Below are 27,369 nucleotides of genomic sequence, written 5' to 3'. Positions count from 1 at the left end.
TATTTAAAATATATTATATCTAATAATATTGTATATATTGTATTTTATAATAATATTTTATTTATACATAATAATAATAATAATAATATAATATCTATAATATATAGTATTATATGTAATATATATAACATCCATTTATTTTAAAATATTTTGTGAAATATTAAACATAAATATGTAGTATATCTTAAAGGTATGTGTTAGCAAATACCTGTATTATATATATATATATATATATATATATATATATATAAACTGAGAACTGAGAACTAAAACAAATATATTTAAAAAAAATATTTAGTACAAATATATATTTTGGGCCAGTTTCATATTTGCCGAATATGTGTTTAAAATACATGTAAATTGTATTTTTGTTAATATATTCAACATATTTTTTTTATTTTTTACATTGCTAAAGTATATTTGATGAATTCATTTTTAATGTATAGATTTGTCCCATATGAATATTCCTCACTTTGGTGCTCAGTGTCTCCAAACTAATGATCGGCCGTTTATCTGAGCTGTAGCTGCAGCGTTGCATTGGCCTCACTGCACATGCACAGCTCCATGCGCGCGCCCGTGTCTATGCATGTAGCTATATATGTGTGTGTGTGTGTGTGTGTGCGTGTGTTCGTTCATGAATGTTGCCCGCTGTGAATTCCTGCACACGCGCACTACGCACATAATACTTTCAACCCGCGTGGCAGTACACACACACACACACACACATGCACGCATGCACACAGCTGCATTTGCATTTCACCGTGTTCTCGCGTGCATTTGACCACTCTGGACATATCCTGACACTTGGTGAAAGAGGAGACGCGCGCACGCGGACTGTAAGTTTGTTTTATTGCTTTTTGAGGAGATAAGCTAACTTTCTGCTGCACCACTGACCTACTTCCCCTGCAGAGCCCAGAGCCCAGAGTGCAGTTTGTAGCTGCACACACTTAGCTAGATACTTTGTACAGGCTCGAGACTTTAGCTGGAGGTGATTTGCATAGTCACGTGCCCTTAAGACAGCTGAACAGCCACCCAAACAACACCCAGCCGAACCGAACTCTCTGCACTTCAGCTGCAGAATTAACTTCACTTATGGGCGCAGAAGGGGCGAGCTGGTAAATGCACACAGGCGAGGGATATCCCAGCAGGCGTTGGACACTAACGTCGGACAGACGTTGACTATTTTAGCTGAAAATGAAAATCGGGCTGACGTCAAAACCCAACGTTGTACAGACGTAGAACGCCGGAATGGTTGCATACAGAAATACAGAACTGCATGCCTTTGAACATTGGGTTGACAGCAAGCCCCAACGTTAGACAGACGTTGAATTTTGGTGCATTGGCCTCTGACACTGGTAGAAATTCACCTTGTTAAATTAGCAAACCTCACGTCTAGGGCTGGGCGTTATGACCAAAAATGTGCATTATGATATTTAGGACTTTGTCAGTTTCACAGTATATAACTGTATTTAAATTATTATATTATATAATATATTAATATATTAAATTAATATATTATAATTAATTTTGGTCAGTAAATTGACTTTAAAATTGACTAATTTAAATAGAATCCCATTAGAAACAGTATACCTGCCTTTACATGTTAACTGTGGCTTATTTTATGACTAATACACATATTTAACAACAAAAGTGCAACTATTTATCGTGTAAAACAGAGCTTAAGGATTAACACGTAAACTTGTCATGTAACTGAATCGCTGTGTGAGATTTAGGCTATGATCTGTGTGTAGTTTGTTCTGATAGTCACAGTAGCTGCTATAGACAGTGAGTTTGCAAAAAAAAAAAGAAAAGAAGAAGAGCTAATTAAGTTAGAAACATTAGGAAACAAGTACTGACCTAGTTTTAGTTAATATAGTTAATATACACCAGTGGTTCTAGCAGGGATTTACCGATACCACTTTCTTTTTTCTTTTTCCGATACCGATACCAGATTTTCAAGTATCGGCCCATACAGAGTACCGATACCAGCTCTGACTTATATACTCGATAGATGGCTAAACACCCTGATATTTATAGTGTTCCATTTTTTATAGGTTGTACTTGAAAGAACTGTGTTTACTGGTTGAAGACCTGCACATTTGAAAAGTTTCAGAGATATGAAAAAATATAAATTGCCACAAAAATTACATGTGCAGGTAGGGATGCATAATTGTGCTAAGCTCGACCGAACAGCTTTTCAGAACAGTGAAAAAAAAATTAATGTGGAAACAAAAAGTGCTAAGCACAATTAAATGTTTGTTTAATGATAATAACTGTTTATTGCTTGATTTTACTGATTGTTTAAATGTTTGATTTCATAACAAAAGATACAAAAAAAAAAAAAAAAAGTTAAACATCAGTAAGCTTCATGGTATCAGTGCTCTCTATTACCGATACTGTGTGTACTGTGTGATCCCGATACGATATCAGTACCTGTGCGAGTTGCTAGTTGCTAGCTTAGGGTAGAGTAGACTTCTCTGACTGTGAATTAGGCCACATTCTTATCTTTCGCCTAGGCAGCAGGTGAAACATTGGCTTGTAGCCCAGTCCACCAAACAGCCTCGGCCCCCTTATTCAGCATTTCAGCTGACAGCTGGCTTGTTGATGCCTGATTAAATCATGCAAGGTCGCAGTCAGTAGCTTTATTGGCTGATTCTCAAGCTGCATTCTTGTCTGTACTCGTGTTCCAGCGTTCTTGTGAAACGTCATCAGCTGCAGCCCAAGTGCTGCTCCATTCAAAAGTTCGCATCTAGCCGAGTTCGGTCCGAATTCCCGGATGTGGTGGTGTTCTGCCCGTGTTGTCAAGGATGCATCAGGACGTGACTTGTTTGGACTTCCCAGAATGCATTAGGCCCCGCGCTGCTGTTCCAATTGCAAAATTAACATACAGCGTCCTCCTGTTCTCCGGAGTTTGTACTCGCACGTCGAACTTGCCAAGTCAGTTCTACCGAGTACACCAATCTGAAGTTGGCATACTTTGTATTGAGAATTCTTTCATCGTCAAATTGACCAAAATCAATTTTGTAGTTTATGATTAAAGGCTGTGGATGAAATTATGAAGTCTTATCATTATGATTTGTGCACATTATTCGCTAATTTTACTTATAGACATCTTAATTTGTTAAGACCAAAGAACTGTACATTGGAGCTGTACTTATTTGCCAGTTCTCCACTAACATGCAAGCTATTAAGACAAGTCAGAACTGTGCATCACAAGTTAAACACTATACACACAATTTAAACTAAGGGAAAAAAGCAACTGTATGTATTAATTGGTAGATTAGCACTGTTGACATTACTTTAGGTATTCTGCAAAGAGCATGGCAGTACAGTTACAAGTTACAAGTGATATATATATATATATATATATATATATATATATATATATATATATATATATATATATCATATGTCATATTTTACCTTTGATTTACATTGAATTTACTCTCCTGTCTCTAATTACATTTTTCCTAGTAGAAACAGCAGTTCCAAATATCATATATAATATTATAAATAATATGTTATAAGATATAATATAATTCTGATTTGTAAAAAGTCCAGGTCCACACATCTGTAAATGATCTGACTAGTGGAAATGCTAATTCAAGATCCCTAATACAGTTTTGTCTAGTAGGAATGTGCATTTAGGATATGTGTAGTTTTAGGTCTATAAAATATAATTTTAGCTATCTCTGATTCAGGTTTTGACTAGTGGTAATAATAATAATAATAATAATAATAATAATAATAAGAATAGTGTTTTTACTAGTCAGAATTACAACGTAATCTTAAATCTTAATTTCAGATATCTACACTGTCAATTCTGACTAGTATAGCAATATTATTATTACTAGTCACAAACCAAATTGAATACATCTAAATATCTATATTTTTAAACTGCACACATCCTAAATGCACATTGCTTCTAGTCAAAACTATATTAGAGATCTTGAATTAGCATTTACAGATCTGTGGACCTAGACTTTTTACTAGTCAGAATTACATGTACATACAGTGGGGAGAACAAGTATTTGATACACTGCTGATTTTTCAGGTTTTCCCACTTGCAAAGCATGTAGAAGACTGTAATTTTTATCATAGGTACTCTTCAACTGTGAGTGATGGAATCTAAAACAAAAATCCAGAAAAATACATTGTATGATTTTTAAATAATTAATTTCCATTTTATTGTGGGAAATAAGTATTTGATACACCAGAAAAAGAAACTTAATATTTGGTACAGAAACCTTTGTTTGCAATTACAGAGATGAGACGTTTCCTGTAGTTCTTGACAAGGTTTGCACACACTGCAGCAGGGATTTTGGCCCACTCCTCCATACAGATCTCCTCCAGAACCTTCAGGTTTCGTGGCTGTCGCTGGGCCACACGGACTTTAAGCTCCCTCCAAAGATTTTCTATTGGATTCAGGTCTGGAGACTGGCTAGGCCACTCCAGGACCTTAAGATGTTTCCTACGGAGCCACTCTTTAGTTGCCCTGGCTGTGTGTTTTGGGTCGTTATCATGCTGGAAGACCCAGCCACGACCCATCTTCAGTGCTCTTACTGAGGGAAGGAGGTTGTTGGCCAAAATCTCACGATACATGGCCCCATCCATCCTTCCCACAATACGGTGCAGTCGTTCTGTCCCCTTTGCAGAAAAGCATCCCCAAAGAATGATGTTTCCACCGCCATGCTTCACGGTTGGGATGGTGTTCTTGGGGTTGTACTCATCATTCTTCTTCCTCCAAACATGACGAGTGGAGTTTAAACCAAAAAGTTCTATTTTTGTCTCATCAGACCACATGACCTTCTCCCATTCCTCCTCTGGATCATTCAGATGGTCATTTGCAAACTTCAGATGGGCTTTGACATGCGTTGGCTTGAGGAAGGGCACCTTGCGTGCACTGCAGGATTTTAATCCTTGACGGCGTAGAGTGTTACTGATTGTTTTCTTTGAGACTGTGGTCCCAGCTCTATTCAGGTCATTGACCAGGTCCTGCCGTGTAATTCTGGGCTCATTCCTCACCTTCCTCAAGATCATTGATGCTCCACGAGGTGAGATCTTGCATGGCGCCCCAGACCGAGGGAGATTATCCGTTATTTTGCATTTCTTCCATTTTCTAATAATTGCACCAACAGTTGTTGCCTTCTCACCAAGCTGCTTGCCTATTGTCCTGTAGCCCATCCCAGCCTTGTGCAGGTCTACAATTTTATCCCTGATGTCCTTACAAAGCTCTCTGGTCTTGGGCATTGTGAAGATGCTGGAGTCTGACTGATTGAGTGTGTGGACAGGTGTCTTTTATACAGGTAACGAGTTCAAACAGGTGCAGTTAATACAGGTAATGAGTGGAGAACAGGAGGGCTTCTTAAAGAAGAAGTAACATGTCTGTGAGAGCCAAAATTCTTACTGGTTGATAGATGATCAAATACTTATTTCCCACAATAAAATGGAAATTAATTATTTAAAAATCATACAATGTATTTTTCTGGATTTTTGTTTTAGATTCCATCACTCACAGTTGAAGAGTACCTATGATAAAAATTACAGTCTTCTACATGCTTTGCAAGTGGGAAAACCTGAAAAATCAGCAGTGTATCAAATACTTGTTCTCCCCACTGTATCTAGAACTGCGGTTTCTACTAGTGAAGAGTAACTGTAGATAGAGCTGGTCAATATAACAATAATTTATTTTATAACTGTATCTTTTCTGAGCATGCAGAGGAGACTTAGTGCTTAATAAACACTGATCAGCTGCAGGTTTCATTACTAACAGTGTAATTAGACTGGGTTAATTAGATGAAGAGCAGCAGATGTTGAGTATAAAGCACTGTACTCAGTACAGTAGTTTTTTAAGAATCTGTCGCTACTGATGTTTTTAGTCTGTGATTACATGTATTGTGATAAATATTGTGTATCGCGAAAAAAGTCACATAAAAATATCACAATATAGTATTTCTACCATATCGCCCAGCCCTATTTGTAGATATGTATTTGTAATTGGAGTTTTTTTTACTAGTAAAAATGTCATTAGAGATAAGAGTGTAAATTCAATGTAAATCAGTGGTAGAAAATGACTAGTCAGAATTACATTAAGGATATGTCATCTAGTCAGAATAGCTTTACAGATCTGTAGATCTGATATTATTGCCAGTAAAGGTTTCACATCTGATCTCTAAAATGAGAATCTCTACTAGTGAAAAGATCTTGATTTTGAGATTTTACTAGTAAGACTGAGTTAGGACTTGCATTGCTGGTCTGGTTTTAGGCTAAAACTATAAATGTGCATCACTGTGCAAAGAGCATCACAAGAAATGTAAAAAATGTTATGTGTCCATATAGTTGAGGATAGCATAATTATGGTGTGCGTGTGTGTGTTGGTCAGAGTCATGGGTTATGGGAAGGAGCAGTGTGTTAATGGAGTTGCTCAGAAGCCTGATGGCTCATGGAGAGAAACTGTTTGTGAGTCTAGTTGTCCTGGACTAGCGTCTACCTGATTGTAGAAGTGTACAGAGGTTGGGGGTGTGTGCTGTCCCTGATGATGGGTTGAGTGCACTACTAATAGCCAAAAGTTGACCCCAGTGTGACTAGTGATATGTGTACTTTAATGGTGTTTATACTTTAAAGACCATTAAAGCCAGTTCAGCCCCTTTTCACAGTTTGACCTTAAAAAGCAGATTACTTGATTACTAGTCAAAATAATTGATAGATTAATCTATTACTAATATATAGTTTAGCAACAGGCCTAAAGTGTTTGTGGGGATTAGAGTGATATGTCTGTATGTGTATTGATGCTTCTTTTGTCTGTGTTAGCGTCATGTTTGTCAGCGTTTTGTCTCCGGGCACCAGCTGTTTCATTTTGATGTGAAAGCTGCTGGGGTTAAAGTACAGTTTGGTAACTGTTTACAGAACCATTTCCAAACTCTCTTCATCCTTTATACAGTGTTTTTGCTCTATTAATCATTAAGCGTGCTGTATTTGTTACTGTGTTACTGTTACTTTAAGGGTGATATGTAAATGACCCCTATTTTAATTGGCTGCCCTGCATTGTGCCTTGTCTCAAAGCGGTCAGGCTAAAACAGCAATTTTAACATGAATGGGCGAGGCTGAACTGCTATAGAATACGTGAGTATACACTATATGTCCAAATGTTTGTGGACACTTTTTCTAATGAATGCATTCAGCTATTTTTAAGTTGCACCCATTGCTGACGAAGTTGTGCAAATGCACACATACAGCCTGTCTAGTCCCTGTAGAGAAGTATTGCCAATAAAAGAGAAACAGGAACCTGTTGGCACAACGCTGCCTAATTACAGGGGTGGGCTAGAGAGCCATAAAGCCCCCCAGCATTGAGCTGTGGAGCAGTGGAGGAACTGTGTTCTCTGGAATGATGGCTGGTGCTCCATCTAATACTTTTGGGATATGTTGGGGAGTTGACAATGAGGTGAGGTGGTGATCATCTAACATCTTGCCTTGGGCTCTCTGAATGCAATCAGGTCCTCACAGCAATGCTCCTTTAAAATCTAGTAGAAAGCCTTCCCTTGACCTTAGAGACAGTTACTCCAACAAAAGCAGGATAAGTGGAGCTATGGCATAAGAGAAGCACCACACCCTGAAATACTCCAACCATGTGTTGAACAAACATCAAACCCATCTCTTCCTCATCTCCTCCTTTTCTCCATCACTCCACCGGCGGAAACCCGGCATTACTGTTCTACCTCAGGACATGGTCTGCACTAGCAAAGCACTTTAATTTTAACACCCTTGACTTCGGAGAAAATGACGAATGAGCAGGTGTCCCAATACTTTTGTCCTACTAGCATATGTGAATGTATTAGATTTATATTATATATAACCATTTTTTTAAAACATATAATTGGCATATGGCAAATACAACCAATATATCAAGACCTTTGATGGACGAAAGTGTTTTAAAATAGCCAGAGTTTGTACCAGTTTTTTATTCAAAATTAAGAATTCATTTTATTGACTATATTGATTAACACAACAATCAAGTAATTAATTAATCAATGAACCAGTTATATTACTTCAAAATCAGTGTAGTTGAATCCCCACCTTCAGATCAATTCATTGTGGTGCACCATAGTTCAGCATGGTGATCTGAGACCCTGTAGAAGGCCAAACTCTCCAGAGCTCCACGACCCATACCTCTGCTGTGGACCATCTTAAGGGGAGCTATCTGAATAAAGTGAAACCCAAACTTGCTGTGTTTGTGTTGTGTTCAGTCTCACATTTTGTCCCATTTCAGGGGCCATGGCCTTCGTAAGGATGGCAGTACGGACCATAATGGGGTGTCGGCGCCCCCTGGAGCCGCTGTGCCGTGCCAGCGCCCGCTGCTACAGTGTCCAGAGTGAACACACCACGGAGAAAAGCGTCCCCTACACAAAGACCCTGAAACAGGAGGACAGTCATAATGGACCCACCAAACCTCTGCCCAGAGCCGCTGACGCTGTAGTGATTGGAGGGGGCAGCCTGGGTTGCCAGACCCTCTATCACCTATGTAAGATGGGCATGACCAACGTGGTGCTGCTGGAGCGGGACAGGCTGACGGCGGGCACCACCTGGCACACTGCAGGTACTACAGCTGCTCAATAAGACTTTTGTTTTTAATCCTTATTTTTATGTTTGGCCTTTCATATCCGCATCGACAAATTTAAGAGCCAGAATCCTGAACACTGAACTGAAGACATGTTGGAATTGATCAATTATTTATGCCAAATTTCTAATGTTATTAAAAATAAAAGATAAAAATGAAAAAAGAGTTGCTTCTGGCATGGTATCTAATAAATGCTCTGTTCTAGGGTTAAATAACGATAATACGCTACACCTCTGTATTTAAAAATCTCAAGACGAGGAAGTAGGGCTGGGCGATATGGTAAAAATGCTATATCACGATATTTAAAAAAAAATTGAAGATACACAATATTCATCACGATACATATACATACAGTGATTTATACTCAACATCTGCTGCTCTTCATCTAATTTAACCAGTCTAATTACACTGTTCGTAATGAAACCTGCATCTGATCAGTGTTTATTAAGCACTAACAGTCTCCTCCATATGCTTAGAAAAGCATACTGTTATCACCATAACAGAATTTATCATGATACGATAAAATATTGTCATATTGCCCAGATCTACTAGGAAAGGTCTTTCAAAATTAGGACGTGTCGAATCAAGTAAACAGCCAAATATGCATATTCCTCCATGTGCATGTAAGAGAGCCACAGGGTGGGGGTGCTGTGGGAGCTCATTGATTGGTAATGTCACACTCTGAAAACAGGTGGGGGAAAAAGCAAGCCCACCATAGTTGCCAGTTTAGCTACACAGAGTTAGACTGAAAGACAGAGCAAGCAAACCTGGATGGGAACCAGTCTACTCAGTGAGCCTGAAAACAGTGGAAAACACTTCTAAGTCCATTCACTCGACTCTGTCTGTGCTCTCTGTCTGAGGCTTTATCCTCTAAACAGGTCTGATTTGAACCTCAGTTAGCTGGAACATGGCCTGTGCTGTGGTGTTTAGCCTGCTAGTTAACTTATCTAAGCCTAGAAAGCCAGTTCTGAGTCCAAACCCAGTAGAACTGGTCTCTCATCTCACCTTTCTGTTGCTTCCAACACCAACAAACCAAACTATAGCATTGACGTCACGTTCCGGCTGGAAACCGCCCCATTTAGTGGCAAAACATTCTGCAGCACAGCATTTATTAGGGAAAACAGCCAAACCGGGAAGTGAAACCAGCATGAAGGTAAAGGCAGTTGGACTCAACAGCGATCCATCCAAATAACCAAAGAACCTGTGGTCCATGATGTGCAGCCAGGAACGTCCAGCTTACTGAGGCCCAAATCAAATCACCCAGGTTTAGAGGATAAAGCCTAATATCTGAGAGCACAGACAGAGTCGAATGAATGGAGTGTTGTAGAGTGTTTGTAGCCTCGATTGCAGTTGTTTATGTGAACAGCACCAATCCATTAGTGTCCCTTCTCTTTATCCGTCACCAGTCTGTAAAAGAAGAGCTCCAAATTCCCGCTGAATCTGTTTGTACAACAAATGACCAGCAAAAAAGATGTAGCATTTACAAAAGATACAAAATCAGAAGCTAAAAGTTGTTCTCTAAAATCTGTGAGAAAACACCGTACATGCCGAGTTTGTGTACTCGTTCTCACTGTGTACATGTGGCGTTATATCTAACCCTTCTCCTCTCATGTCTCGCAGGTTTGTTGTGGCAGTTGAGGCCGAGTGATACGGAGGTGGAGCTGCTGGCTCACACTCGGCGTGTGGTCAGCTCGGAGCTGGAGGCAGAGACGGGCCTGGAGACGGGCTGGATCCAGAACGGGGGACTGTTCATCGCCTCCAACAAACAGAGACTGGACGAGTACAAGCGCCTCATGTCGGTACGACAAACAGCTCTCACAACACTTACAGCACTTTCAGCACTTTCACTAAATATATCCCTCCTGCCTGCCTGTGCCAAGTGTACTTGGAACTGGTAGGAAAATTATTTTCCAAATTCATTTTTGAGACTCTTGATGTGCTTTGCGAAAGTTGAGCACAAGAGAAGTGGCCAAGCAGCCTTTTGTTATGTTGCAAATATTAGGAACTCTCCAACTTTAGATATTCATCAGGTGCCCTGTGTTCTGACCGTCTTTTATTATTCATATCGTTAAGCATCTTTAAGGGTTTATTAGTCAGTTTATCAAAAAAAATGATCTATTTTAACAGGATTCAGATCATTTAATTGTATTACATAATTTAACCTTACAGTTGTTTTTTTATTATGCTAACATAATTAATTATTATAGATAAAGAATAGATATAGAATATATAGATTTTTTTTTTCTTTTTTTCATTTTCTGACCTAATGTGAATCTGATAGCTGATCTTCACATTATATCAAAATTTCATAAAGACCGGACCAATAGAAATGCTCCAAAATGACTTAAAAACAAATCGTTTTACTTTGACTTCCACTGAAAGTTCAGAAGGTTTTTCTCCTCTCCTGTAAAGTTGCCATTTCGGAGATACAAAGTATTTGTGTGACTACAGTGTATTCATTCTTATGTATCTCCTGTAAGTTTATGCCTGTGGTTATTGTGTTTAAGTTAAATAGAGCTTAATAGAGAAAAAACATTGGCAAAACAAAAACATCTAAAATAAAATGAAAATATCTAATATGTATTGTCATTCATTCATAGAAATATTCAGGCAAGTTTCAAGAAATAAAGTCGTAATGAGTAAAACAATGTAAAATTGTGGTGAGAGCAAGTAGAAAGTGTTAAGAAACAATAAATAATAATAATAATAATAATAATAATAATAATGGCAATATGCTTTTTGCTCCTACAGTTGGGGAAGGTGTACGGTATCGAGTCGTATGTGCTATCACCAGCAGAGACCAAGGAATTGTACCCTCTAATGAATGTAAAGGACCTGTATGGCACTCTGTACGTCCCCAAAGACGGCACCATGGACCCTGCTGGAACCTGCACCACCCTGTCCAGAGCAGCCACTTCCCGCGGGGCCACGGTACGATCACTCCGCAGCTCTGTTTTCCTTTTCAGTTGTTCTGGTCCTGGTTTATTATAATGTGTCTTTATAGAAATATTACAGTCATCGTTTGGATTGTCTCCACTTTGTAAATTTCTAGTCTGTTTAAGCTCTGAATTCTCTGAAAACAGCGAGTGGGTAATTCAGTTATTATTTGACTTCAGCAGCAGTTGATTCAGCACCTGATTACTCAAATGGTCATTAGAGCAGCATGACCACATATCAGATTAAAGCTGTCATCATATTGCAAGAGAGGCACCTGGCTTTTCACCTAGGAATCGAGTTATTCAGCATGTGTTTAGCATTAATCTGATCTTTTATTTTCTGTATCTGCACATGAGCAAGTAGACAGAGATAAATAGAGAAAAGAAGAGCTGCCTGCAAAACGGTGCAAACTAATCCAACATAAAAAACGGAATCAGTCTTTATCGGCCAAATATCTTACATCCTCATACAGTGGTTTGCAAAAATGCAGCCCCTTTTACTGCTCTTCCATTTTCTGTAGATCATAAACCTGCTAAAGTGTATCAGTACTATTTGCAAGTTTGTTCAGTGGGATCTTTGGTGTAGTGTCGTGTGCCAGCAGGGCTGAAGTTCAAGAAGTGGGCTTTAATTACTATTATTTATATATATATTTTTACCTGCTTATTTAAGGTTATTGAGAACTGTCCAGTGACTGGCATTCAGGTGCAGACTGACCATATGGGATTGAGGAGAGTGAGGGGAGTGGAGACAGACTTCGGGACCATTGAGACTCCATGTGTGGTCAACTGTGCAGGTATGCTGCAGTCAAGAACTCCATGAAAGCTAACACACCTTCTTGCCCAGCACACACATACATACATACATACATACATACATACCTTTACCATTACACTATCGTAATTGTCACTTGTGGAAACCTTGTAATAAATATTTATGTATTGGTGATCCATACACAACGTAAACAGCTCCTAAATGTACCCTGTATCACCTCAAAGAGTAAACTCCTCTGTTTCTGATTCGCAAGTCTTCCAAAAACTGTCTGTTGTGTATGGATGCATGAAAAACCCAAATCTGTGCAATTCTTGATTGGATTAAATTCAGTCACCTGTTTCATCACCACTAGAGGGCGCTCAGTGATCTCAAATTACAAAGGCTAGTACCTGTGAAACTAAGCCCTTAATGTTTCTCCCCTGTTTGTTGAGACAATTTAGCCCATTTTTGCTGCATCATATCAAGGCTTTTACACTTTTAACAGAGAAAAGCTCAGCAGTCTTGGACCAGGCCTAATCTCTTGAACCCAGTGGACAGTTAAGCTCTAAAAAAGCCCCCCCCACCCCCGAAGAGCAAAGTTCAGTTCTTGTCTCGAGTGCGTGCAACACCCCGGTCCATTCAGCCTTAAAAGCCTTTTAATTGAATCAAATCAGAGAAGATTATCTGCGTGGGTAGAGTGGCTGCGGGCTTTTTTGCGGCTTTGTTGATTGATTAAGGCAGCAGCAGGATATTGGGACTTCGGTCTGTTCTCCCGACTGCAACTGTCTCCATTAATAACTAAAATTCGGTGATCCGGTGTTGCGCCTGAGTGCCGAAGGCAAAGAAATGAATAGAGTAATGCTGACTGAAGGAGGATACACAGACACTAAACAAATCAAAGCATTGTGGATCACAAATCAGCTTTGACCCGAGTGAGTTTTGACTGCTGCTGTGGGATAACCAACAAGCCACCAATCAATTTATGGAGCTAAAGTTCAGTTCAGTTCAGTTCGTCACCATAAATCAACAGATCACTGGATCGCTGGAGTTGTGTTCAAGCGTACATCAGCCGAAGAGTCAATAAGAGGGGGCTGTTTGAAGTCAGCAGTGTGTTTCTTCATTCAAAACAAAGGAACACTGTGAACTTTGGTTGGAACAGCTTGTGATGGGCAGGCTTTTCAGGAACACTTAACTGACCTAATGTACTCTTAGAGACCAGACCTTTCTACTTGAGGAAACAACAATAATGATGATAATGATGATGATGATGATGAAGTTCAAATTATATTGCACCTTTCACAAACCCAAGGACACTTTACTTAGACCTAAAAAAAAAGAATTACAAGGGTCGAACAGTTATGAAGAGCATGAGGAAGAGCGTTCCAGTTTGGGCCGGCAGCAAGATCTGAAAGATCTGCCATCCATAATAGAATATCAAATGGGAGGAACAGGAAGAAGTCCGGAGTTAGAAGATCTATATCAGAAAAAAAGATCAGACAGACGTGTTGGAGCCAGACCATGTAGACGCCTTAGGTTTTTGTACTAATGTTGTACTAATCCTGTAGTCAGCAGGAAGCCAGAGCGATTGCCGGAGAAAAGGAGTAATACGAGCTGAGCGCCTGGTGAGAGTTCTGGATGTACTGGAGACTATTGAGCAGTTTGACTGGTAGACTGTAGAAAAGTGAGTTACAGTGGTCAATACGAGAAAAGAGAAAAGCGTTAATCAGTAATTTAGCACTGCTAACGCTAAGCATGGAGCATAATTGGGTGATGTTATGCAGATGACTAACTTAATGTGAGACTCCAAGGTGAGTGATGAGTCAAGGAGACAGGAGGAGACCTTGATAGCAACACCGTCAATATCAACAGTGAAATTCGATACTTGAGGGAGTGAGATTTTGCTGATATAACCTATATATAACTAATATTACCTCTGGATTTTATCTGGATTATGTTTTAAATAATTATTACGCAGCCAAAGGTTTAAATCTGCAATGCAGGAACTGGCCGAGGATGAGGTTCTGCTGACATGGCTCTATATATACCATGAAAGTAGCAGTAAAATTTAAAGCCATGTTTGCAGTGGGGAAATATATGTGATTAAAAAAAAAAGTAGAGGTCCAAGAACAGACCCCTGGGGGATACCTTCATTTACAGTTCAGTGAACCATCAGTAGATAATCATCAAAACTGGATAAACAATCCACATCAGGGGGACCAAAACTTTTGCGTATGATATATGTAGTCATAAACCACATAAACAGCCGGATACCTTCAAGACATATTGTGATCGGATTATGATCGGATCACTTAAACCACATTCGGTGGTGGTCAGAGACGGATCTCGTCCAAATTTAATACAAGTGTTGATGGAATCCGTTTTCTGTGATCAGGTTCCATCAAATGTGTGCAAAACTTTCTTTCTAAAAAACATTAATACGAGTAATAATTCAGATACTATCCAGATACAAACCGCATATTAACGCCAGGTGTGAACAGGCTCTAAGCTACTTTAGCTCCAGTACATTTTAATTTATTTACATAGTAATTTTTATTTATTTATTTATTTATTTATTTATTATTATTATTTAATCTTGCTTCACCCTGAGATGCACACTGCATTGAATTACAGCACACTGAATGATGCACTTCAGCTGTTCTTTTAAATCAGCATCTCTGATGCTCTTCACTATAACATGCTCTCTGTTATTTCTGGTTGGCTAGGTGTGTGGGCCACAAAGCTAGGGGAGATGGCTGGTGTGAACGTGCCTCTGATTGCGATGCACCATGCCTACGTGGTCACAGAGCGAATTGAGGGAATCCAGGTAAGATAACCCCTCTAATCTCAGCTCCTGGACTCTCACACTCCATTGTTGTGTTTCAGAAAGTAGTTCAAAAGTGATCTGGTATGATATGATTATTGACAATATCATTCTCAAGATATTGAATCTGGTTCATACATCTAATATTTTGCTGCAACCATGGCCGCTGGTTCAAATCCCAGTTCATGCTGCCTGCCATCAGCAGCCAGAGCTAGAGAGAACACAGTTGGCACTGCTGTCTCCAGGTGGGTAGATGGCACTCTCTGTCTCTACCCTCATCACCTCAGTGGGATGCTGGCTGGCGTCTGCTAGCCGGTGCATCATAGCTGGGAAGCCAGCACCTTCGTCCGAGTGTGTGATGTTGCATCTGTGGCAGTTCGAAAGAGGCGGTGGCAGGTTGAGAATGTGTCGGAGGAGGCATGCATCAGTCATCACCCTCCCAGTGTCGGCAGCATTACATGTGATAGGGGGAGGAGAGTACTAACGGGTGGGTTGGGTAATTGGCTAAAAACTAAAATTGGGGAGGATAATTGGAGTGCCCAGAGCTGCAGTAAAAACACACAGACTGAGCAGCTGTTCGTCACATGAACGGAGTACCGGTATGATCCGTAAGCACTGATCCACCAGAGTCATAGGCAACACATCGAGCACGGCCACACATCAGCAGTGTGGAAAGCAGAGTTGTATTAGTGTGAGGAGTGGGCACTGGCTGACTCTTCATAACCACTGACTCCACCATTAATGTTTACCGCGGAACGGAATAGTCCGTATACCAGCAGCACCAACTTCTGGCTACTTTTCTAGGCCTTTTTCTTCTTCTGTTGTCTGATGGGTGACGATAGCCTGCCTTAACTTCCTGCAATTGGTCCACAAGTCCGAACTAAGTGTTTTCATGCTGCAAACGAACCAAACCATGGTTCAGTTGATCCGGACCGAGGTCAACTCTTTTAGTTTAACCAAATTATAGTCCTTTGGTTTGAACCATGGTTCGTGGCACCTTTCATGTCTACTATTTTGGTTCGGACCAAACAAGGTAGGTATGAGAGCACCCTTAGAAGCTTAATGAATACAGTTGCCTATGCGGTAAAAGACAGTAGAGGGCGCTGTGCTGTGAGTTTAGAGCACAGAGCAGAAGAGCGTTTGGGTAGAAGGCAAAGCAGTGACCGTGAGTTAAAGCCTAGGGCTCGGAGTCTGTATCTTATTCATCTGCCCTTATTTCTCTCTCTCTCTCTCTCTCTCTCTCTCTCTCTCTCTCTCTCTCTCTCTCTCTCTCTCTCTCTCTCTCTCTCTTTTTTTTTTTCTTGTTCTCCCTCTCTCTCTCTTTCTCTTCACACTCTTTTCTGCCCTTGTCCTTATTCCTCTCTCTGTTTATCAAAGTCTGCCCTCTCTTTCTCCTTGCTCTCTCTTTCTCTAATTAACTGCCTTGCTGTTATTGCCTCTCTCTCTCTCTCTCTCTCTCTCTCTCTCTCTCTCTCTCTCTCTCTCTCTCTTGCTCTCTCACTCTCCCCTGCTCACAACAGCCAGCGTGAAATAGTGCTTAGCCACAGCTGAAAACTTCAGTGTGTATTATTATGCAATCTCCCTCTGTGTGTGTGTGTGTGTGTGTGTGTGTGTGTGTGTTTTCAGTAGCTTAAAAAAACCTGATGCCAGGCCTCTTGCTCTTATCACACCACCCAGTGTATCATGAATCATGCCAGAAGTATGAAGCGCTCGTATGTCTCCCACATGCTAATTTGCTCATGAGCCTGATGACGAATCAGGGGGCTTTGGGGGGAGAGGAGAAGCGCACTGATCCAAGAGAAGGGACTAATTAAGCCCTTAAACTAGAAAACTAGAGGAGATGCTTCACACAAACCATCACATTCAACAAACACATCCAGTTACTATCATATTATTTAGTTAAATCTGTGGATTTGTACATCATCGCTACAGTGCAAAAGCCTTAAATCTTAATATTTTCATTTTTCACTTTATGACGTAATGTGAATCAAATTGTCATGATGATCGGACCAATAGAAATGCTCTAAAATGAGTTGGGCTAAAATCTTTTTACATTGACTTCCATTGAAAGTTGAGACGTTTTTTTCCTCCTCCTGTAAAGTTGCTGTTTTGGAGATACAAGGTTACAAGGTGAAGGTTTTTGTGTGACCATGTCTGTATTTGTCATGGTGGTGGGAGAACGTCTGAAAACACCAGCTGTCCTTTACATAGTGTGAACATTCCATGACTAATGGACAAATGAAGATGCTCCTGAAGTACTTTCAATAAAATCTCATCTTCAACTTAAGTTCCTCTCAGTTTTGCAGCTTCAGGGTTTTTTTTCAGACAGTAGTGATCTGTATCCTGTGTATTTTCACTGACCTCTAGATTTAGAGTTAGATTTCCTCACTGTCACATGAAGACCGTTTCTACTTGAGATTTGAGATGTGCTTTCGCAGTTTGCACTTACATTGATGATTGGTGGTCACAAATTTCTTTTGCTTGTTAGCTACGTTAGCCTCCAGCTCCAGTTCAAATGCAAAGGTGCAAGTTTCACACACCAATCGTACCATCACTGCCCCTAGAGATGCACCTGTCCGATATTAGGATGGGATATCGGCCCCAATATTACCAAAATTAGCGGGTATCGGATAATTAGGCAGATTCATGGGACCGATCCTTTCACTTTAATTTGTTGGTGTGAGGGGCAGTGGTGGCTCAGCGGTTAGAGCGCCGGGCTATCGATAACAGGGTTGTGGGTTCGATTCCCAGGCTTGGCAAGCTGCCACTGTTGGGCCCTTAAGCAAGGCCCTTTACCCTCGCTAGAGTTGGCTGCCCATCGCTCTGGGTGTGTGTGCACTCACTGCCCCAAGTTCACTAGTGTGTGTGTGTGTGTGTGTGTGTGTGTGTGTGTGTGTGTGTGTGTGTGTGTGTGTGTGTGTGTGTGTGTTCACTACAACAGATGGGTTAAATGCGGAGGACACATTTCGCTGTACAGTGTACCTTTACCTTTACTGAACTAATTGTTTACATGTTTGCAGTTTTTGATTACTGCCTGTATGTTTGACCAAGTTACGGATTTATTCTTAGGTTCAGCTGCTAGATTTTATTTTGATTTGCTGTTCATGCTAATTATTTAGAAATAAGATTGATTACTGTGTGTGTTCGAACAAATTATTTTATATATTTTAATACATTTTAAGAAGTTTGAATTTAAGTGCTGCGTCCTGCACAATTGTTTATTTTAATGACAAATAAAAACAATTAGGTACATTTATATCTATGTGTTAATTTCTTATATTTTGTTTTACAAAGTTAGTAAAGTAATGTGTTCATCAATCCTGATGCCTTTAGTCTCTCCCACATGGTGAGGTATACGATTTATTAATTCAACAATGGTATCGGTGTGGACCGATTTGCAAAGTCTATGTATCGGTATTAGACCTAAAAAGCCAGATCGGTGCATCCCTAACTGCCCCCATTTAAAAGTTGTGTGCATGATTGTTTCCTGATGTTCACACCAGCAGAAATGATCCAGATGATTGGGAATAATGTAATGTAATGTAATGTCATTTAAGCACACCTTTTGTTTTTGTGATGTGACTTTTGTTTTTGACATTTCCACGTAATAAGAAAGTGAAAACGACTGAGTTTTAAACAATTGAGATTTTTGAAAATGTATTAAGAAGGAAAAACTAAAATATTGCATTGACATAAATATTCAGACCCTTTACTCAGTACTTAAGAGAAATGGAAGTCCCCCAGAGTAAAATTTAATGTGCTGTGGCAAAGTGTCTGAATACTTATGTCCATGTAAAATGAATGTTTTCATGAGTTTGTCCTTTTTAAAAATGTTTTAAATAAAATCTGGTTTCAATTTTGGAGTATTACGTACAGAATGATGGGGGGAACTGGACTTGCTAATTGCTAATTGGTGGTCATACATTTCCATTGCTGTGTGAAAGTCTTACACATATAGACTTTCAGACTGATCTAGATGGAACCCTGATGAAATTGACCTGAACCCTGATGATATGTCACATGAGGACTCAACTGAACTTATGAACGTGTGTGTGTGTGTGTGTGTGTGTGTGTGTGTGTGTGTGTGTGTGTGTGTGTGTGTGTGTGTGTGTGTGTGTGTGTGTGTGTGTGTGTGTGTTGTAGAACATGCCCAATGTGAGGGACCACGATGCATCTGTCTACCTCCGGCTCCAGGGTGACGCCTTGTCTGTGGGAGGCTACGAGCAGAACCCAATCTTCTGGGACAAGGTGAGCGTTCTTCAGGAGCTTGCTGTGGTGTTCAGAAAAGAGCTGGAGTGAACTAAGCATCTCCATGAGGAGGGTGGGGTTACAGGGTGGGGTGACTGAGTGCTCGCGCATTTCTAGTTTCAGTCCTCAGTGAGTTTTTTTTTTTAGTATTCTGGTTTCGGCACCGGAGCAGAGCGGTGTGAAATAGTTAGTGGTGCACTCAGACATGAAGGTTCTTTGAGCGATGCATGAAGAACCGTGTAACCTGTGAGACCCTTAGAACCTTTATTGTTAAGAGTGTCTGATCCTCTGTAATGTTTTTACTCCTAGTGTATCAGTTTCACAGACCACCTAATTAGTCTCCCAGTCTCTCTGTTTCTCTCTCTTAGTCTCTCTCTTTCTCTCTCTCCCAGTCTCTCTCTTTCTCTCTTTTCCAGTCTCTCTCTCTTCTGGTCTCTCTTTCTCTCTCCCAGTCTCTCTGTTTCTCTCTCTCCCAGTCTGTCTCTTTCTCCCAAGTCTCTCTCTCTCTCTCTCTCTCTCTCTTTCTCCCAGGTCTCTCTTTCTCTCTCTCGCTCTCTCACTCTCCCCTGCTCACAACAGCCAGCGTGAAATAGTGCTTAGCCACAGCTGAAAACTTTAGTGTGTATTATTATGCAATCTCCCTGTGTGTGTGTGTGTGTGTGTGTGTGTGTTTGTGTGTGTGTGTGTTTTCTCTCTCTTTCTCCCAGTCTCTCTCTCTTCTGGTCTCCCTTTTCTATCTCCCTCCTGGTCTCTCTTTCTCTTTTTCCCAGTCTCTCTTTCTCACAGTCTCTCTCCTATTCTCTTACCCTTTTTATCTCTGTTCTTTTTCTTATGTCATTCTCTTTCCCACTCTCTCGCCTTCTCTCTCTACCATTTTCTCTCTCTCTCTCTCTCTCCCCATCTCTTTTGCTCTCTCACCCTCTTTCTCTCTGTTCTCTCTCTTTTCTGTTATTCTCTCTGTCTCAGAGTGTGTCCCAGTCCTTTTCATTCTCTCATTCTCTCTTTTTCTTTCCTCTAATTATCACTACCCTGTGTGTGTGTGTGTGTGTGTGTGTGTGTGTGTGTGTGTGTGTGTGTGTGTGTGTTTGGGTTGGGGGGGGGGGGGGGGGGGGGGGCTCAAAGGCACAGTAAAACTTTCTTGCTCGTCTAGTTTCCCCTACAGGACTCTCTGACTGTAGCAGAATCGATTACAGCCTCGTTTCAGGAGGAGAACACAGAGCAGGGCAGTTGGGTAGTTGGATAGTTTGGGTGCAGCGTGAGCATTTATAAATAACCAAGCTGTCCCGTGCTACCCAGCCAGGTGAGCCCTCTAATGAGACAGGACAAGGAAGGTCGGCATAGCAACAGCACCTGCAGACCATCCAGGGTTTATTTTTATATCGGAGCACACACCGTGCCCACACACGGGGCCCACACACTGTCCATGCGCTGTCCCCTCACACTGTCCACTTGCCATGTGCCTTCCTTTTACATCATCCATAAAACTATACACTCAATCTGCTGCCCCCACTGTCCAAAAACTGTCCCCACACACCAATCCTGTCCCCACTATCCAAACGAGGTCTCTTCACACTGTTCTCTCATACTGTCCCCTCACAATGTCCCCACTGCTCCTTTCCACACATTGTCCTTACTGTCTCCACACTGTCCTCACACTTCACCCCGCCAGACATGGTGCTTGCTTGCATTCTGTGCATGCAATCTAAACACTGTCCCTTCTAATGTTGTCCCGAAAACCATCCCGTCACACCCACACATGTCCATACTGGCCCCCACATACTGGCTCCTTACATTGTCTCCTCAAGTTGTCCCTCACAGTCTATTCCCCAGTCAAGATGCCTGCTCACTGTTCCTGCATGCAATCCACCACTGTCTCTTTAAATGATGTTCCCTCAACCCCCCCCCCCTCACAATGTCATTACAAACTGTCCCCTTAAACAGTCCCCTTGCTGTATTGTCCATACGGGCCCCCACAAACCCTCTCCTTACATTGTCTCCTCACATTGTCCCCCACACTCCATTTTTATAGTCATGATGTCTGCTTGCTGTAAATGCATGCTATCCAAACACAGTCTCCTCAGATGATGTCCCTTTAAACTGTCCCTTCACTTTGTCTTCCACACTGCCCTCAAACCACATCTCCCAGATATGATTCCTGCTTGCTTTACTTTGATCCAAACACTGTCCTAAAACCATTCCCCCATGTTGTCCCTAAACATGTCCCAGCTGTCCTTTTACCCTGTCTTCGCACTTCCCCAACATCCTCTCACAGTATCTTCTTACGCTGTCCACACACATACTACCCACACACTGTTGCCACCTTCCAAACATGTTTCCCATACTGTCCTCATGGTGCCTCCACACCCTCTTCCCTCACACGTACTACACTTTCTAAACACTGTCCTCATGTAGTCTGTTTCCCTCCTCCACATATTGTACTGTCCACAAACTGTCCTCACTTACTGTCTCAGTTAGTCCTGTTTAGTCCGCTCTTCTTTCTTCCTCTTGGAGCTGCTTGTTGCATTTCATACTTTACCCAGAAAGTTTACCTTGTGTGATATCTTAACCTGCTCAGTAGCGTAGAGCCTAAAGCATACACTGCACAGCAGGGACCTGCTTTTCATTTTCTCTGTTTGGGTGCATGTGTGGAGAGACTTATAAACTGTCTAGCACGTAAAAAACAACAACACTTTGACCGGCTTCAAATCAGATGTAGCCAGACCTATGCACTCAGTGTTTGAGAAGACATGTTGTCTACATCTCTCTCTCTCTCTCTCTCTCTCGGCCTGTGTGGAAATCCCAGAGGGTTTTTTTTTTTTTTTTTTTTAAACATTCTCCTGCTCCAGCTCACCTTAAGTCCTCAGTCTTGCCATACGCACACACAGCAGCAGCAATACAAATGCGCTCAGGCAGCTGCTGCTTGCTGGTTGCTGGTAGGTGTTAAGTCAAAGGAGGCCTGTTCAGTTTGATTGTGGAGGAATCAGAGCAATTATTAACTAGTGCTTTGCTTACATAAGCTATATTTATTAACGTTATTCAACATCATGACAATAAAAAATTTCTACTGTACCTTTAGAAGTGATTTGATGCTGTAGGACAAAAATCACTAATAGGCGGACCATGGTTCGGGATCAGATGGGTTCTGGACTTGGATGCAAGTGTAACCTCACCCAGGATCGCTCAAATCCCATCACTCAAACCACTTCAGGAGGTGGTCTGAGACGCACTTGAGCCACGTTATGGCGGTGTAAACGCATCCATCTCTCCTAGACTCATCGGACAACCTAAACCCCTCCCAGTACAATCCTAATAAACATGGATCTGATGTTCCAGTGCAGATTGGATTAAAGATGTTGGGTTTTTTTTTGGTCATACAGGTGTCGGACAAATTTGCCTTCAGCCTGTTTGATCTGGACTGGGATGTTTTCATGCAGCACATCGAGGGGGCTATCAACAGAGTGCCTGCACTGGAGCAGACTGGAATCAAATCCACCGTCTGTGGACCAGGTAAACACACACACACACACTGTTCTATTTAATCCTGTATAATATAATGTCTATACATTTACATATGCAGTCAAATGAGATGTTTCTTGGTGTTTCTATTAATATCTGTGTGATAATACAGCACACAATACAGTTCAAACATCTCCTGAATCTGCAGAGTCTGCTCTTTCAATTGCCATACCTTAATGGACTCACATCCAGAGTTATGAGGCTATGAAGATGGGTCAAGATACTTGTCTCTGCCTCTCGCCATGTCTAATTGGTGGATTTGTGTATCCGCCATCTGCCTCTCATCTGTGTGGAGACTCAGAAACTTGTCTTCTGCTTCTCATATTCATAAATTCCAGTACTTTTGTGAAGCTAAGACTCTGGTGAACCCACTTTAAGCACCAATACAATTTATCCACATAAGTGAAAGTATGTTTTTCATGTTACATGAGGTCTGAACAGTCTGATATAAACATGTGGGTATTATCTAGAGCTGAGCGATATGGGAAAAATACCAGAATACTCACAATATTTAAATATTTTTTGTGACACACTATATTTATTACGATATATGTAATCAAAGACTAAATACACCAGGAGAGACAGATTCTTATAAACCACTATTCAGATCCTCTCCTGTACTGAATACAGTGATTTTTACTCAACATCTGCTACTCTTCATCTAATTTAACCAGTCTAACTACACTGTTAGTAATGAAACCTGCAGCTGATCAGTGTTTATTAAGCACTAACAGTATCTTCTATATGCTTAGAGAAGCTTATTGTTATCACCATAACAAAATTTCTCATGATATGATAAAATATTGTCATATTGCCCAGATCTAGGATTATCTTATGTACAAGTTTCTTAAAGGTGAATTTAAGAAAATATACACCAATCAAGAAAAGCCCTTAAACTTCAGAAATTCCACTAGTTCATCTAACCTGCTTCCCCCAACGCACAGTGTTAATCAACTTTTGCCAGTCAGTCTTGCTCAGTTTAAGCTCTGTGAGCTTGTTTACAGGCCGAAGTGTTTAAACTTTGAGCCCAAGAGACACTCAAGTGATGAGTGTAGGCAGGAGTTATTCTCTAGTTTTTAACTGAGATTTTTAGTTCCACCTTAAATGATTAAGAAACTACTGGCACTGGAATGTAACTGGGTCTGTTTACAGGTCATGTGCTCCAATGTGCAAGGGCCAAGCTCCGCCCTTCACCTGAGGCTCATCTCCAGCACACAGGTGCTGTTCATGATTGGGCTGTTTAGGGCTCCACTTAAGCACCACAGTTTGGGGAGTTCTACCAGTCGCGGATCATGCATTTGTTTGCCTGACCGTTTCTTGATTCTTTGCCTGTCCTGGCCATGAGTATTGCGATGCAGCCTGCCTCTACTCATATGTTACAGTAGCTGGGTTGCTGAGTAACGTGTAAAGAGCTCATTCTGTGTAGACGGTCAGAGACAGCCAGGACTCACAGGGTTAAGCACTGACCACACATGCTGTATGTGTGGTCTATAACATCCTCATACTGGACACACACACACACAAGCCTTTCCAAAGCCCGGGTTGACCTTCACTGCCTGTTACGTTACACATACAGACGCTCATTTACAAACATTCACAAACACAGTCGCGAAGACCCGTAGAAATGGCTGTTTTATTCTCAGGCATTCTCAAGAACACTGACATTTGCGGTCCGACATATCTGAGCATGTAAATGTATATTCGATCGTTTACAGCGAGCTGACCTTTACGAAATGCGAAAATTCTCACACACAGCATTTTTCAAACTGACAGCCGGATGTTTGCATAATCATCTCACAACAACAGAATGCCAAGCTGTTGAATCGCTTGCTGAAGTCGGGGCTTTGTGGCCTGTGTTGTAATTCCTACAGAGCTGCGATCCCTTTCCTTCCTCCTCCACCTCTCACTACGCCACGCCACAGCCCACTTGCTCAGTATCCCGCTGGTCGCATCATATAGGGATGCATTATCATCATATAGGGCACACAAATATGCCTATACAGTATATACACATGTGGACAAAAGTATTGGGACACCTGCTTATTAATTGTTTCTTTTAAAAAGGTAAAGGTGCACGTATTTGTCACTGTACAGCGAAATGTGTACCCATCTGGTATGGAACACACACTCACACACACACATGTGTTAGGGGTAGTGAGTACACACACACACCCAGAGCGGTGGGCAGCCAACTCCAGCGCCCGGGGAGCAGAGAGGGTAAAGGGCCTTGCTCAGGGGCCCAACAGTGGCAGCTTGCTGAGCCTGGGAATTGAACCCACAACCCTGTTATCGATATCCCGGCACTCTAACCGCTGAGCCACCACTGCCCTCTAAAATCAAGGCTATGATTATCCTGCTTCTGTTGGAGTAACTGTCTCTACTATCCAGGGTACAAAGCTTTCTGCTAGATTTTGGAGGAGCATTGCCGTAAGGATTTGATTGCATTTAGCGACAAGAACATTAGTGAGGTCAGGATGTTGGATGATCATCATCCCAAACTCCCCAACCCATCCCAAAAGTACTGGATGGAGCACCAACCATCATTCCAGAGAACATAGTTCTTCCACTGCTCCACAGCTCAATGCTGGGGGGTTTTATACCCCTCTAACGCACACCTGACATTAGGCACGGTGCCAACAGGTTCATGTTTATCTGCCCTAGAGAGTCCTATTCTATTGGCAGTACTAGACAAGATGTGCAAATTTGTGTCCGCAATAGGTGCAACTTAAAGTAGTTGAATGTATTCATTAGACTGGGTGTCCACAAACATTTGGACATATAGTGTAAGTCACTGTAAATGTAAATGTGAGACAGTGGCCTGATGGGATTACTGGGTAACAGAGGTAATTGTTCACTGCAGTGCTATGCTGTGCGTGTGGATCAGCTGCGGTGGCTCCAGTGCTGCAGCGCTACCTGTTGGACTCAGGCTGTCTGTAATGGGAGCTGACAGGTGTGAAATGCTGCTCTCACAGTGCAGCGGCTGCAGGTCACACCCACACACTGCTTCTAGGGCAGCAGAGCAGCGCTCTTGCCATTACTCTAAATCTGTGTTACTGAGGGATGATGATCCTCTGTGCCTCTGTTTAGGCGAGGAGAGATTATGTAGGGAGGTTTCAGTGGTGTGTTCTGACTCTTTGCACCTGCTGGGGGCTGGAAGAGTGACTCACTCTGGCCTGCTGTTTGTACACTAATATCACCTTCAGAGTGTGTTGGCGGTAGAGGTGTAACGGCATGTGTATTCATCCTGAATGAGTGCATTGCATATGTAGACTGAGTATGTTGTGGTGACTGCTAACACCAACTCAGGTTTTGTACCAACACTGCTGGTCATATCAGTATACGCTATATGGACAAAAGTATTGGGACACCTACTCATTCATTGTTCCTAAACCAACGGGATTAAAAAGAGTTTGTCCTGCGTTTGTTGGAGTAGCTATCTCCACTGTCCAGGAAAGGCTTTCTACTAGATTTTGGAGGATTGCTGTGAAGATTTGATCGTGACAAGAGTGTTCCACCACTCCACAGCTCAGTACCATCCAATTTCAACATCTTACAGCATTAAAAGGTTTCCAGGTGCCACATGCACTCATGAGATGACTGTATTTACCCTAAAGGCTTGTACTGTGTATTCTCCATGCAACTGCTTGCACCAAACCATGAACCCCTTGACCAATTAAGCCATTAATGGTTCTATGTAGAATCACTGTCTTTACTAAAGAACCGTTGAGGAACCCTTTTATTAAGCGGTGGTGTTTGTTTAACAGGACTTTGCCTCATCTCTCTACTGCAGTGATCCTCAATTCAGGTCCTAAAGCCCCATCTGCTGTGCTTTTCCCTAATCCAAACACACCTGATCCAACTAATGAGCTCACTAATAAGGCCAGTTTTTCTGAGCTGTGTTGTGTTAAAGCAGGCTAAGCACTCAGATATGCCAGCATTGGGCTTTTCAGACCCCAAACATGTCTTGGCTGTTCGTCTATGTTTGGCTTACAGTAGGGGGGGCTGTGTACAGCTGTTTCCCCCAAGCTTCTTCTTTTACTCTGTGGGGGTTAGCTGTCAGGTTGCTAGCTCGAGGGTGCACAGTGAATCCTCTGCATTGTAAAATCAAATTTCACACACGTTCAGTGAGGTAAAACATTGTGATCCTTAAATTATCCAGTGAGGGGTTAGAGGTTCATCTCTTGTGTACACATGCATTATTGATACATAACCTTTTGGCCCACAGCTTACTTCTTCTCTTAGTATGTTATTTAAAGAGCGATGGCTCTTTTTAAATCTTTATCGCTTTCTCTCTCTCTCTCTCTCTCTCTCTCTCTCCCACACACCCACACCCAAACACACACACACACACTTTTGAAGCTGTATTCCCTAGCAAGGCAGGCTCACTATACCCACTCCATCTCCGACACAAGCACAGATTTATTGCTGCTTCTTCATGTCATCCGTTTGTTTCAGCACTGGACAGCTCCCCCGGTCCTTCAGC

The 27,369-nt window shown here is 41.5% G+C and overlaps 1 protein-coding gene across 1 annotated transcript in view; it reads left to right on the top strand.

The window, feature by feature from the left end:
* Positions 1-768: 768 nt before the first annotated feature.
* sardh (sarcosine dehydrogenase) overlaps positions 769-27,369 on the top strand; it is a 60,150-nt gene continuing 33,549 nt past the window's right edge. Inside the window, exons 1-8 of the mRNA XM_072658497.1 lie at positions 769-836; positions 8,267-8,593; positions 10,235-10,413; positions 11,366-11,545; positions 12,221-12,344; positions 15,025-15,125; positions 19,266-19,370; positions 22,748-22,877. Coding sequence (XP_072514598.1) covers positions 8,272-8,593; positions 10,235-10,413; positions 11,366-11,545; positions 12,221-12,344; positions 15,025-15,125; positions 19,266-19,370; positions 22,748-22,877 — 1,141 coding nt within the window. The 5' untranslated portion in view covers positions 769-836; positions 8,267-8,271. The remainder of the gene's footprint in view (positions 837-8,266; positions 8,594-10,234; positions 10,414-11,365; positions 11,546-12,220; positions 12,345-15,024; positions 15,126-19,265; positions 19,371-22,747; positions 22,878-27,369) is intronic.

This window comes from Salminus brasiliensis, chromosome 16 (assembly GCF_030463535.1).
Source record: "Salminus brasiliensis chromosome 16, fSalBra1.hap2, whole genome shotgun sequence".
Lineage (NCBI taxonomy): Eukaryota > Metazoa > Chordata > Actinopteri > Characiformes > Bryconidae > Salminus > Salminus brasiliensis.
The sequence above is the reverse complement of the archived record's forward strand: the minus strand, read 5'-3'. Positions and strand labels throughout refer to the sequence as shown.